Source organism: Sphaeramia orbicularis, chromosome 17 (assembly GCF_902148855.1).
Source record: "Sphaeramia orbicularis chromosome 17, fSphaOr1.1, whole genome shotgun sequence".
NCBI classification, from domain to species: domain Eukaryota; kingdom Metazoa; phylum Chordata; class Actinopteri; order Kurtiformes; family Apogonidae; genus Sphaeramia; species Sphaeramia orbicularis.
The window spans coordinates 28,021,330-28,035,967 of record NC_043973.1 but is presented as its reverse complement, the minus strand read 5'-3'; the positions used below and the strand labels follow the sequence as shown (position 1 = coordinate 28,035,967).

Below are 14,638 nucleotides of genomic sequence, written 5' to 3'. Positions count from 1 at the left end.
GTCTGGATACATATTTTACAATGTTGCATGATGAAACATTCTGAAGTGAACAGAATTAAATTAGGAAATATAACATATCAAATGTACTGTATGTTCACACAGTGTTGTATTACACCAGACTGTGTGTGTTGGGTGGTTTCAAGCAGAAATCTAGTTGATGCAGTGTAAAATCAAAGGTTTAAAATATGCAAATTAAGAAGTGCAGGTTAAATCTAGAACAGATCATGTGATTTGATCCACACATCATTATAAACTGTGATGAGTCTAATGAATACATCCCTACTGTGATGATTTTGCATTGTCAGCAACAGTATTATCCTCCTTCAGTCTGTCAAAAGTACTTTGCTGCTGTCTCAGAAAAGATAACAGCTCATTACTTTACATCTACTTACTGTAAATGAGCAAATTAGGACCCAGCTGTTTATTTTCTTTCCATTACATGTAAATGAGAGGCACTAGGAGATGAATGGACTCATAGAGGCACAAACCGTTTTCTGGCCTGAGTAAAGTTCACAGATCCCTCATATACTGATGGCTAACTTTAACCTCTGCGTTCACAGCTGCACTATTTACTTTAGTTTCTGGATGCAGTCAATGGTCTGCAGGAAGCATTGGTCCAGAACGAGGGAATACCTCTGAGGAGAAGGATGGAGAAAGGAGTCATTCAAACCTGGAATGACAAATAGGTGAGGCTGTTTATGTATGCTGTGTTTACATAAGTTTGTGTTTGGTTTGGTGGGTTATTGGGCATTTTGGAATAAATCTACACCTTTCTGCGTAATACAGCTTCATAAAACAATATTAAATTTGTTTGGTCAAGTGTAATTTATTTGAAAGTGATGACACTCTTTAATGACTGTAGTCAACATGAGTAGATATATACATTTTGGACAACATCAATTTTTAAAAACAATCCCAGAAACATTTTAAGCTTTATTTCGTTTAAAAAAAAAAATCTGCTAATATTGGCTTTGTTCCTATCAAGTATGATATGTTCAAAATAAAATTACCCAGGTTCCTCATGGGAAAACATCCGAGATGCCCATGAACACTGACTTTGTTTTACTAGGAAGTTGTGTTATGGCAGATTTAAAAAACACCCAAACAAAAATTTATTAAGTTAAACATTTTCCCTGGACTCGGATGCAGTTAGGGACCATGACAAGTATTTGCTCCATCAACACCCTTTCTGACGCACATTGCTACATTTGATACATATTTGGGCATGTAGTCAGAAAGCTCATTGTATCTCTTTTTTTTTCTTCGTCCAATGACACATCTCAACAGTAACAGCGGTAACGTCTACATTAAAGGGTGCCTCACCTTCTATCCAGGAGGTATTCAACACAAGCTGTTTTTTGTTACTCTGAGCATAAAGGCTTTCTTCATCACGTCCAAACTCTGATATTTTTGTCTTGTGGCACTTTTTCGCTCAGTCCAATGGGGACCTGCCAATCTCCCACAGGGTCCTGGAAGAAATAGTGCGGTATTTGAAGCAGCACACTAACTCAGCCATGGTTTTAAATTAAGCGTGATGTGGAGGGCAGGGAGAAGGAAGGGGGGGTCTGCGCTGAAATCCTTTTGGCTACATAGGAAGAAAATAACTCGGATGTTAGTATGAATGTAGGGGCCACTCAACCTTTGGATTAAGTTAAGATCATGCTAACATCATACTGTACATGTGACAGGCTCAGGGGGACGTATACAGGATTACAGTGGGAGTTTGTGTAGCTAGAGTCCGCATTCATTTTCAACCACTATTCCCACACAGCTGGTTTCAAGTCAGAAATGATTACCAGTGACATTTAAAAGGAATATTGAAGTATTGGGAACTTAACTGGGGTGTTTACTATTAGTATTGGCCTGTCACACATTTACTTACAACCGAAAGGAGCCAAAAGAAACTCAAACCTCTAGGAAGGTCATGGCCATGAAGGTAAACAATATATTGAAAACATCTGATGAATTTTGGCTCCTTTATATTGTTTAAATTGGATGCCCGATTTGTTTAGATAAATACTTTAAAATAGACATCACTGCTCTCTGTATGTACCTGCACGCACTTATGACTGCCACAAGACAAGAATACATTAAAGTAATAAAATATGACATTTATAAGACACCAAACAAAGACGATACAGAACTGTGGCGAAGCATCGTATAAGTATCACACAATTCTTATTACACTGAAAGCTCTGCTACTGTAAGTTACAGGAAGGTTATTGAATGTACAAAAGAATCATCAAATGCTGCCTATCAGGGTTTAAATGGAGAAACAGACAGAGTTCTGCATGGTATTTATGGGGCAAACCAGGAGAACGAGTTTCCTGCAGGCTTGTATTTGTCACATGTGACAGGAGAAGGTAGGGCTCAGCTGGATGTGAGGTTGAACAGGGACCAGTCAGTTCCCCTGGTTAGTGTCTTGTCTGGACTGCCACAGAGCCTGCAGGAAAACATGCTTGACTTGTCTCATCACGTCACAGCGGTGCTGCAGGTCATAGTTGAGAGAGCTTTTTAGCGATGCTCTCAGCACCTCCATTTCCTCCAGCTGAATGACCAGCTAACAGACAACACACCAGAACAACAACAGCATCTCTGTGCCAGGCCTGTCATCATTTCTATCATCTGCTGTACAAAAACAACAACAACAACAAAAAAAAAAATCTAATGGGCCACAGCTTTTGGAATAGTTTCAAGGCTTCCGCTCGGTGTCGGTTTACAACTACAATATGTCCAAATACAGTCTTGTTGGAGTGACAATTCAGCTCATATGTGGGTAAACAGCTCCAATCACTCTGATGCTGAGGGACACTGCTCCTGCCAGATGGAGACACCAAAGTCAAATCAACACAGGAACAGGAAACCTCAATATGAAAGAGCATTAAAAAAAAAGTTAGATGAAAAAAGTCTTTGGTATATCAGTTCTAGTCTTACTCAGAGTCTAATTTTGTCCTCTTAGCTGCTGCTCTAGAATTGCCGTCCTGCTGCGTTCCACCTGATACTTCTGTTCTGCCTCCAAACACCTCAGATTCATCTCATTTTCTCTGGGAAATTGAGAAAGTTTTCAGAGTTAAGATGTGTTAAAATTGACAGATTATATAAAAAAAAATAGTACTACAGTGAGGACTCATTTTATATCAAATCAAGTATAAAAACAAGTGGTGCCAGGCACAACAAGCCCCGCCCCCTCGCAGGTATTGTATCTTATTTTGGCTTTGATCCAACTGATGTCATCATGTCTATGCATGTGGTGATGTCAGCATATCAACTGCCTCTATATATGTGCCAAGTTTGTAGTAAATTGAAACAAAATTGATGTTTTTACAGATATTTGAAATTGTGCTCATTATAAGTAAATGGGGGAAAAAAATTCATAAAAAATGTGAACTTTGACTTACTTTACCAAAATATAACCACATCTATTCTGGGTCACTGGAAATCTATAAACCCAATTTGGTATGAATTCAACTGATAGTTTTGCTGCTACAGACATCTGAAATTTCACCCATTATAAGTAAATGGAAAAAAAAAAAAAAAAAGAACTTTGACCTACTTTTCCCAAAATGTAATCAGATCTATTTTGGGTCACTGGAAATCTATAAGCCCAGTTAGGTATGAATTCAACTGATTGTTTTGTTGCTACAGATGTTTGAAATTGCACCCATTATAAGTAAATGGGGAAATTAATAAAGATTTTAAAAATTCATAAAAAAAATTTTAACTTTGACCTACTTTTCCCAAAATGTAATCAGATCTATTCTGGGTCACTGGCAATCTATAAACCCAATTTGGTAGGAATTCAGCTAATATTTTGCTGCTAGAATGTTAACAAACAAACAATCAAAGAAACAAACCAAACCAAAAAAATACCCCTTGCCTCCACTTCGGGGGGTGGGGTAATAAAATTTACAAATACATGATAGATTTACATAAAAGCATCATGACACCTATTTGCAAGATGCATTTACGCTCCTACTAATGCTGTAAAAGCCTAAGTGGCAGCCTTTCACACATGACTAACCACTCTTACTATTGTTATTAACATTTCATACATCAAAATAATAGCATTTACTGAATAGTTACTGTAAGACAACGTATATGGGTTTTTTTTTTTTATAAAAGCAGGACAAATCATTATCAGTGGAGAAAAGAAGCAGCAAAACTAACACAATGATAGTTTTTTCTCAAGTGTTTTGGTGCTATCATCTATAAAATGTCAGAGTCCAACCTCAGTGGTGAATCATATCTTGTTTCTGCAGACCATTTATAGGCACTGCTGCTGGCACTTTGTTTAAATCAATAGAAATCTCATTGTTTTGAAGCTACAGATGAAATCCTCAAGAGTATTGCACGATGACAAAAAATGACAAGTAAAATGCCTCAAAACAAACGTGTTTAGTGGAAGAAATAAACTGCAAAGACGAATGAACAAATACATAACATGTGCTTTACTTTGCCTGCAGCCTTCTAACCAGTTCAAGGAGCCGATCCTTCTCCATGGTGGGGGTTTCACGTTCTGTGCACTCGGTCATCGTTGAGCTCACATCAGCTGAAAATTGTGGACATTTTGAAGAACCTGCATCTCTGAGAACAGGAGATAAGACACGGTGATGCGTACAGTGATGTGTAATAAAATGGATGGCACACAAGCTGAAGAACAGCAGGTTCACGTCTACTTACTTGAACTCTATACTACTACCCACAGCAGGAAGTACCAGTTTATGACCAAATTTAGACACTGAACTGGAAGAAGAATTGACAGCATATTAATTATCATATTAAGAGAAATCCCTGTAGAATATATTGACAAACACCACTGACTGTAGGGCAACAAATAAAATCAATAACATGATTCTATATTAGATAATAACCCGGAGTTACTGTGGTAGAAGGGTTTAACAGTCCTAATGATTGTCAAGTCGAATGGAAATGAACAAATCCATTTTAGTTTGCACATTACAGTTTATAGTTGCACCATAATGTTTTCCTACCATTTCTGTTTTTACACTTCTAAGTTATTATTTACAGTGCGTTTGCTGTTGTATTCTATTGTTTATCTATCTATCTATCTATCTATCTATCTATCTATCTATCTATCTATAGTTTTTCTTTCTGTCTTTTTTCTTTCTGTCTTTCTTTCTTTCTTCAGCACAGTGACACACATACCCTGTAGATGGTATTCTCTTGTTAATGTCTCCCTCTTCTGGGGAAAATTGTGAACTGCAAATTGATGTATGATTAAACTGTCTGTCAGTGCCGTCTTCCTGTAAAAAGTAGAAACACATAATGAATGTTTGAAGTCCATATTTTTGACTCACACAGACAGGAACACAGAGACTGAAATGAGATGAATGCTGGAACACAACCAGAAATAGATGAATGAACTTTATTATGTAATTCATGTGAAATGTACATATTTTGACTGCGTGTTTAGATGTCTGGATTTGTTTTACCTTGAATGAAAGCCGGTGTATTTCCTTCTGTAATTCTTTGATTTTGGCTTCCTTCTTGGCAACTGCTTGTTTTAGATTCTGAATGAGAGGGTGTGACGTCTCACTGCTTGGAGAGGAATCTTTGCTTTGTATATTTTGATTTTGGCTAAGTTGCTTCAGTGCTTCCTGCATCTGGGTCTGCTGTTTCTATCAGAAATACACCAGAGCAGGTATTGTTGAGAATAAAGTGGCAAGATACGGTCTTGTTGTCATTTATATTCTGAAATTCTTGGTTATTCAGTGCAATTAAGTCAGTATAAAAAGAGTGCAGTTATATAGATTATGGGCCAGATCTACTCAAGGTTTGCGTGTTTAAAAACATGTGCAAACTCATTGCACACGCAAAAAAATTTATTAACTGATTTAATAACCGTGCGCACTTAGGGTTACGTCTTTTAAAAGTGCAAAATAGCGTGTCTGCATCCAGTTAGTACATTTGCCAAAATGAATATGCAATATGAGGTGTTTCCACGCAACTGTGTGTGTGCTGGGAGGAAAACTGGTAAATATATTAATTTAGCACACACAAAGTGATTTATCAAACCCAAAAGCAATTTTGCTGATAGAAATAGCGTCTATATTTAACATGTCTCAAAGGGAAGTGCAAATGGTTTATGCGTAATTGTGCACACATGGAAGTGGTTATTGTCGCAAAAAGGAGACATCAAAATGATGAAACGAGATGCAGAGAATGCATTTTTCACCCTCGTGTGAACATTTTTGGAAAGATTCTTTTCCACTTGATCTGACGATTGTGATTAAAAATACACACCAACATTAGGCTACAGTGTGACAAAATTATGTGCGCCTGACAGTCAATCCAACAACCCCCCCCACCCCCCCACCTCTAAATGAAAAATAAATGACGGAATGAGTCATGCAATACCTTCTATGACTAAACTCCTCCAACTTTACATTTCCGTGTGTTTGGATCATTTCAGTGCACTGTTACCATTAATGCTGGTGTATCCCACAGCAGTTTTTACAGCGTATCGTCTCCAGTAGTGAACGCAAAATCGTCATTTAAATAGGGCAGTCTCCAAGACTTTGCACCTGTTGTAATTTGCACAAGCGATCTTCGTAAATCACCCGCAAATCGCGGTTCAACCCCACATGCAAAATTCTAGATTGCGCACGCAAATTCGTCCACGTAAATTGGAACCTTGGTAGCTCTGGCTCTATATGACATAAAAGAGTAATACATGCTTAAGGTGCATTTTCTCCAACAGCACCTATTATCAGAAGGCAGGGAATCTTGTTCATATCTAACCTCATAAAAGAGCTACAAAATTAAACTTATTCTTCTTAACTAAAACCATGAACTTTCAGATGAAGTGATTTGGCATTAGTTATAATAATCCTGTCTATGGTTCACAAAGTGGCCCCATTAGTTCAATTTTACACTGATCAGTTATGATATTATGATCATCACTGAGAGGTAAAATGGTAATAATGTTGATTATCTTGTTACAGCTGAACCTGGAGGGAAATATTAGGCTGCAAGTGAGTATTTTGTCCTCTACATTGATAAGTTGAAAGCAGAAAAATGGGCAAATATGAAGATCTGAGAAACTTTGACAAGGATCCAGAATGTGATAGTTAAATGTTCTTGTTCTGCAGAAGTAGTACCTAACCCAAGGACAACCCAACTGAGCATCTGTGTGAATATAACTACCATAATAACCACCTGTAGGTCCTCCTTTGGCTACCAAAAACAGCTCTCTCCTAAGGTATGGATGCAGAAGACCTCCTTTTAAGTCTTGTTTCCAACACGTCTCAGACATGCTCAGTTAAACAGAGATTGGGTTGTCTGTCATTATACCACTTTCAGTAGGAGATAAACTGAAGGAACTGGTCTCTTTAAATACATTCAAAGTCATTCTAAATCAATGGGAAAAGGATCAATCCGGATGTAGTTGTTTTCTAAATTGACTGGATCGGGTTCTGCTTTGAGATGCTTTTAACCCATAAAGACCCAGTGCTACCTTTGTGGCAGTTCCCAAATTAACATTTCTCTCTATTTAACCTTTCTTAAGTGATTTATCACCATTTATCAAAATATTGTCCTCTGTATTTTGTATTTTTTCAGTGAAAATCAGGTATTTTCCTATATTTTATTCACTGATCGTGTGGATGTTCATAAAAGCTCAGATTAAAGTTGACATCAATGATTGAACATAAAACAATTGTCTCCATCCACTGTTATTTTTTTCCCCTTACCATTGTTGGTATGTAATTATTGCTGTTCTTTACCACTTGTGGTATTGTAGTTTTTTGTTTTTACCATTGTTGGTATGTAATTATCATGTATGTATTATCATGTAAATTGACTGTTAACTGTTACCCGTGGAAACACTACCAGGAATGTACTTTGTTTCTATTTTTTTAACACACATTTCGGTTCTATAATATAAATACCGTCAAATTAGTTCATTCTAATTTGGTTTAGGCCTATTTTGTTAATTGTTCTGGCTTGAAGTCAAAGGACAGGAGTGAGCATTTAAAATGTTATTATGTTAAGTTATTTGATGATGAGAATGGGGGTGGGATTAAATAAGTTTTTCTTCTTCCCACTCCTTTTCAAGTATAGATGAATGATTTTTTTGGGAATTTTGAATTTGCATGTATTTTGTAAATGCTCGAAATAAACAAACGAATGAAAATTGATCCAACTCCATTGGTTTAACTGGTGAATCAATGTAGTAGAAGATGACGGTGTTTCCATGTTCACTATGGAGCCTCTGAACGTCCAAATGGGTCATATCTGATGACTGTGAAAAGATGATGAACTGCATTTTACACCAATTATTTACATGTATTGATAGGATTAATGGATCAACTGGTATTAAGAACATTTTAGATCAGTAGATGATTTTGGTCGCTGGTGGCTGTTTGGATCTTTATGGGTTCAAACTGCATATGACTTTCATCACCAGTTTTTCATCAAACCTGTAAAACCTGAGTTATAGCCTAAGTATCACAAATTTGTAAGTCTTTCCGTGAGTCCGCACCTGAATCTCTTCCCTCACGGTGAACAACTGTCATGTTTGTTGCCACTGCGGCCATAACGGGACTGCGTGGAGCTCCACTTCCCACAGTTCAAGTTGCAACAAATTTCCAAAAATGCCCGAGTGACCTACCAGCTCTGTTTGTAAACAAATAGATTGTTTATGGTGGAGTACACTTCGAAACTGTTCACTGTGAGAGAAGAGATTCAGGTGTGTAATCACGAAAAGACTTACAGATTTGTGATACTTAGGCTATGACTCAGGTTCTACAGATTTGATGAAAGATTGGTGACAAAAGTCATATGCAGCTTTAAGTAACATTGTTGTTACACTTTTAGTACCTTTTAAATTATTGATAGTGTTTAATATGTGTGTTCTTAGTTTAGTGCTTTATGTATGGTTTTAGAACTTTAGACTTAGACTTTTATTATGTTTTATATATAGTTTTAGTGTGGACGTATGGCTGTGGTTTCTATTTTGTGTAACTTCTGCTGCTGCTGTCTTGGCCTGGACCCTCTTGAAAAAGACATTTTTAATCTCAATGAGCTTTTTTCCTGGTTAAATAAAGGTTAAATAAATAAATAAAGAAATAAAGAAAGAAATAAACTGTTGCAGACAAAGAACATCCAGTAAGACCTGTAGTTTTGGAGATGCTCTGGTGTAGTTATCAACATCACAATTTGGTCCACTTAATCCATTTTGCCACTTTCAACTCAACAGCTTTGATAAAATGTTTACTTGCTCCTTTATATATCCCACACACTGTATGGTGCCATTGAAATGAAAAAATAATCAACATTTTCACAATTCCAGATGTGAACAATTTGTAAAATAAAGATATACAGCATATACTTGTGTGTGTTGATATCATAGTACATGGGTGACTAATATAAAAGTGGTTCCTTCACTGAACTCCTTACCAGCAGAACATCTACAAGTTCATCATCATGTTTTCCCTTCTCCAGCAGCGTGGAGATCTGACCCTTCAGAGTTTTCAGTTCTGCAGAGAGAGATTTGCTCCTGGCCTTAGAGGCTTCCAGCTTTTTCTTTACATCCTCATGTTCTTTCAGGAGGTTCTCATAATCCACTGAAATCCTCTGTTTAGTTGTGGAAAGAAAACATTCTCTTTCAGTACCAAATCACATTTCAGTTGTTACGAAATCCAAATCACCATAAATGTCCATGCACCTCAAACATCTCCCTCTTCTCCTTTTCAATGGCTCGGATGTAGCTGAGGTTTCTTTCTTGAGGAGGGGTTTTCTTAAGGACCCCCACAAACTCTTCCTCTATACTCAGGACACTTGATTGTCTCGGTTGAGTGGACTGGATCAGCTGCTGCTCCAAGTCCCGCACCTGTTGGATAATGCCCAGTACTGTTCATCCTCTACTGTATTACATAAATTCATGTCAACTCTATTAATTGTAGTCCATTGTTTCATCTTTATTACCTCCGCCAAGGAGGTTATGTTTTTGCCGGTGTTGGTTTGTCTGTCTGTCTGTCTGTTTGTCTGTCTGTCGGTCCGTGTGCAAGATAACTCAAAAAGTTATGGATGGATTTGGATGAAAATTTCAGGAAATATTGATACTGGCACAAGGAACAAATGATTAAATTTTGGTGGGGATCGGGGGGGTCACGGGGGGGCCCACTGATCTGTCTTGGCGGAGGTCTGTGTTCTCCGAGTGCTTCTAGTTAACAATGTTTTGTAGAAGTGCATCACTTTGAAAGGACTTTTCTGACTACAGTAATAAGTAAACTTAGAACAAAGAACATATGTCTATACCAGTGTTTTTCAACCTTGGGGTTGGGACCCAATATAGGGTCACCTGGAATTCAAATGGGGTCGCCTGAAATCTCTAGTAATTGATAAAAAAAAAACAAAAAAAAACTTACTAATAAAAAATATATGGTGAGTTGAGAGAGACAATCACAATCCATAAAAGACATGACAAACTCTGAAGCTGAAACTGAAGCACTGTGGTACTGTTTATCTGTCAAATGTTCATTGTGGTCAGTTTCAGATGCTGCAGCTCTTTCATAATTCATAGTTTCAATTATTGTTTGTTCAGTATTAATTGTCAGCCTTGTAAATCCAAACTGGACTGACTGTACATATCCTGACCAAGAAAAATAAAATTCACACTTTGTTCAGTAATTACACCTGGCTTTTCTGCCTCCGTCCATAATAATATACATTATATAGACTAAATGTCGTCTAAAGTTAATGTTTATTTGCAACATAGTATAGCAAGCTGTTACATGATCAAAAACAAATTAATTTTAGCAAAAAAAAAATGTCTCCGTTTTGAATGTCTGGGGTCAGAAATTTATGATGTTAAACTGGGGTCATGAGCCAAAAAAGTTTGGGAACCACTGGTCTACTCCTGACATAAAAGCACATTTCAGAAGACAACTGCTACACATGCTCAGTAAATAAATCACTTTGACCTCACCCTCGTCTGAAGAGCCAGGATTTGTTGAGATCGACCCCTAAAGCTCCCTGGACAGCTTAGCAATTGCTGAAGGTTGACCTCTTCTCCAATCTCACTGATCAGAACCTGCAGAACAACAGGTAACCCTCGTAAACACAGTAGAAGACAAAAGTGAGAAATCTAAATGTGTTCTCCTTGTTTGTGATTCTTTTAACCCATAAAGACCCAAACATCCACCAGCAACCAAAACCATCTACTGATGTAACTGTCTAATACCAGTTGATCCATTAATCCTATCATACATGTAAATAATTGGTGTAAAATACAGTTTGTCATCTTTTCATGGTCATCAGATATGACCCATTTGGATGTTCAGAGGCTCTGTAGTGAACATAAAAACACCATCATCTTCTACAACATTGATTCACCAGTAAAACCCATAAAGTTGGATCAATGGCAGTGGATGGAGACACTTGTTTTTACATTCAGTTAGCAATATCTTTGCTGAAAAAGTCACTTTTTCTTAAGTTTTCTTTGTTTTTGATTAAATAACCCCCAAATGTAATCTCACCATGATGATTAAAGTACATGATCAGAAAATTAAACATAGGAAAATACCTGATTTTCACTGTACAAATGCAAAATACAGAGGATAATATTTTGATAAATGTTGATAAATCACTTAAGAAAGGTTAAATAGAGAGAAACATCAATTTGGGAACTGACATCTACATGATCTGTGAACTAAATATAGGAAAATGCATGATTCACACTGAGTTTGATCAGTGACAGTGGATGGACACACTGGGTTTATGTTCAGCTAATGATAGATTTTACTAATAAAGTCACTTTTTTTTGTTTTCTCTGTTTTTCTTATAATAACCCTCAACTTCAATCTAAGCTTTTATGGATATCTACATGATCCGCACATTAAATATGGGAAAATACCCGATTAATACTTAAAAATGCAAAATACAGAACATAATGTTAGGATAAATGGTGATAAATCCATTAAGAAAGGTTAAAAATAGAGGAAAAATTAATTTGGGAACTACCACAAAAGTAGCACTGGGTCTTTATGGGTTAAAGTACATGTAGTAGTACCTTCTGAGCCATTTTCAACTCCTGTTTGACAGATTGAACCTGGTTGCGATACTCTGTGACTTTCATCTGGGCTGCGGCTAATTTCTCCTGCAGAGATTTTACCACAGGATTTTCCTGCTTGTGAGAACACATTATGCACAGATGTGATTGGGTGTTCATTAAAGTTACAAAGGCAACACGTCAACATACATTTTCAAGGTTTTCATTACCTCAGTGTCCTTAAGTGACTGCATATCTTGTGATTTTGAGCTAAGCTTTTGCCCAGGTGAGTTTATTAAAGCAGTTTGCAGCTGTAGAGAAACACATTTACAACTGTTAAAACATCATTTGTACAATGAGCAACCAAATGTTTAAAGGAGTGATATTTTGCTTTTTTTTATTTAAATTGAATTATGGATTTTAAAACATTTCCCTGTGGTCTACATAAACTGTAAATGCTATGCTTGGGTCTGAATTCTTCATTAATTCAACTCCACAGGTCCATCTTCAACCCTATTTCTGAGTAATGACACCAGAAAGGTCGTTTTGAGCGCTGGCCCTTTAAATGCAAATGAACCACTTCACGCCCCACCCCCTCCAGGTTGTTGGCTGTGCTGCTCTGTCCCGTTCAACCAGTAACTAAACATTTTAGGTAATTGGCTCGAAATTAGGACATATTTTCAGTATGGACTACAACTGCTGCTGCTGATAAACAAATATGGCGTACTGGCAGAAATATTCAACTGAACTCTTGACCTAAAGTTGCGTTTCAGGCAACCTGTAACTCATGTTTTTTCAACCTTCTACCAGTGAAAATGCACCGGAATGGCAGTCAAACCTGTGACTTCCCACCCATGAACTTGCACTAGATCGATGTACTCCCAGTTCCGAGCTCTGATGTCACGTAGCCTATGAAACAACAATGGCGCCCCCCCATGGATGTGGTGTTTACGCAGACTGTTTATTAAAACAAGGTATTGCTGTAACATTATTTATCCGCAAATGTTCTGTATAATCAGCAGCTGCTCTAGTGTTAGCTAGTTTTCAGTCCACTGAGTGCAAGAATAAAGTAATACCAAATATGTATCCAAACATACAAATAATGTAACATAAAAGGTATAACAGCTTCTCTTGCCTTATGCGCTGCTTTTCCTCCTCTGTTTCCCTCAAATAAGCAAAGAGCAAGAACTTCTGGGATAGAAATGACTGTAAATGAGCATAACATATGGTCCACCCACCATGTTGGTTTGTTTACATCTAACTACCACAATTCCTTGCGCTCAGGCAGTTTGACGTGACTTGCCTGGAACGTTACAAAGTGGTGAGCCGTGGTTTGAAGTCATGACTTACAGACTCAGAATCCTGCCTGGACCGCAGCATTATATGTGCAAATGTCATGACGTAACTAGTTATAGACGTAACAAATTAAGCAGAAATAAAAACAGGTTAGAAATCCACTCGATTTTTACCAAAATTAATATAAAGATAGCTTTGCAGCACCCAGAGGGTTCAAATTCAAACTTTTAGAACTACTAAAGTCCCCAAATACACAAATAAATGTACCAAAGACTAATAAAAGTGGGTTTAGCAAAATATCACCCCTTCAAATACCAACTCAATATTTGGTTACCTCTCTCTCAAGCTCTTTGATTGTGTTGTCTTTTTGCTTGGATTTGGTCTTTTCACGCTCGATTTCAACAGTCAGCTCTCTATTCCTTTTGGACAGCTCCACAATCTTGGTGGCTGCTACATCCCCTGCTAAGCCTGTTGTGCCTAAACAAATTTCAGATGAGTCATAAAGAAGCTGTACTGAATAATATCACCGTGTGGAAAAAAATAAGCAGCAGTGATAGTGACCTGCAAAAGCCAGCCTTTCCTCTTCTCTTTTCTTCTTCAGATGTTTAATTTCAAAGTCTTTTTCGTTTAGAAGTTTGAACAGCCGACCGTTTTCATCCTTCAGCTCTCTCAGTTGGTCTAACAAATGTTGATTCTCATTCTGTAGGCATCTAGAGAAGCAGTTATAATAAATTACGGAAGATAATATGTGTGTAAATGAAACAGTTCAAGCTGCAACTGATGAAAAACATTTACATTAAACATTTAAATCTATGAATCACCTGTCCTCAGATGTCACTGCCTGAATGCCTTGCTTTGACAGATCCAAGTTCTTCTGGTTTTCACGTAACCCCGGAGCATCACTGACACTGAGCTTCTCGGGCTCCTTCTCCTTTTTCCTGTCCATTATTCTTTTTTCTTGTTGTTTCTGCAGTGCTTGAAACTGAAGCCTCAAGTCATTCATTTCATCTTCACCATCCATGATCTGAGATTCTGTGTATAAGATTAAATAACAACATAATACAGTTTACAGAGTGAGGTGTGCCTCTAAAGATCAATACAGTGGTCACATGACTTAGACCAGGGGTGTCAAACTCATTTTAGTTAAGGGGCCACATTACTCCAAATTTGATCTGAAGTGGGCCGGACCCATGAAATAATAACATAATAATATATAAATAATGTCAACTCAAAACTTTCTTCATGTTTTAGAACAAAAAAAGTAAAAATATGTGATGAAAATGTTTGCATCTACCAACTATCCTTTAAAACAGGGGTGTCAAACTCATT

The 14,638-nt window shown here is 37.2% G+C and overlaps 1 protein-coding gene across 1 annotated transcript; it reads right to left on the bottom strand.

The window, feature by feature from the left end:
• Window positions 1–2,617: 2,617 nt before the first annotated feature.
• ccdc13 (coiled-coil domain containing 13) lies at window positions 2,618–14,330 on the bottom strand. The gene is made up of 14 exons (XM_030161000.1): window positions 14,131–14,330; window positions 13,871–14,019; window positions 13,644–13,786; window positions 12,244–12,324; window positions 12,035–12,148; window positions 10,952–11,056; window positions 9,689–9,853; window positions 9,421–9,597; window positions 5,454–5,639; window positions 5,167–5,264; window positions 4,681–4,743; window positions 4,453–4,584; window positions 2,935–3,044; window positions 2,618–2,817 (listed from the first exon to the last, which is right to left on the bottom strand). The coding sequence occupies exons 1-13, from the start codon at window positions 14,328–14,330 to the stop codon at window positions 2,942–2,944; spliced, it is 1,716 nt and encodes a 571-aa protein (XP_030016860.1). The 3' UTR covers window positions 2,618–2,817; window positions 2,935–2,941.
• Between the last annotated feature and the right edge of the window lie 308 nt (window positions 14,331–14,638).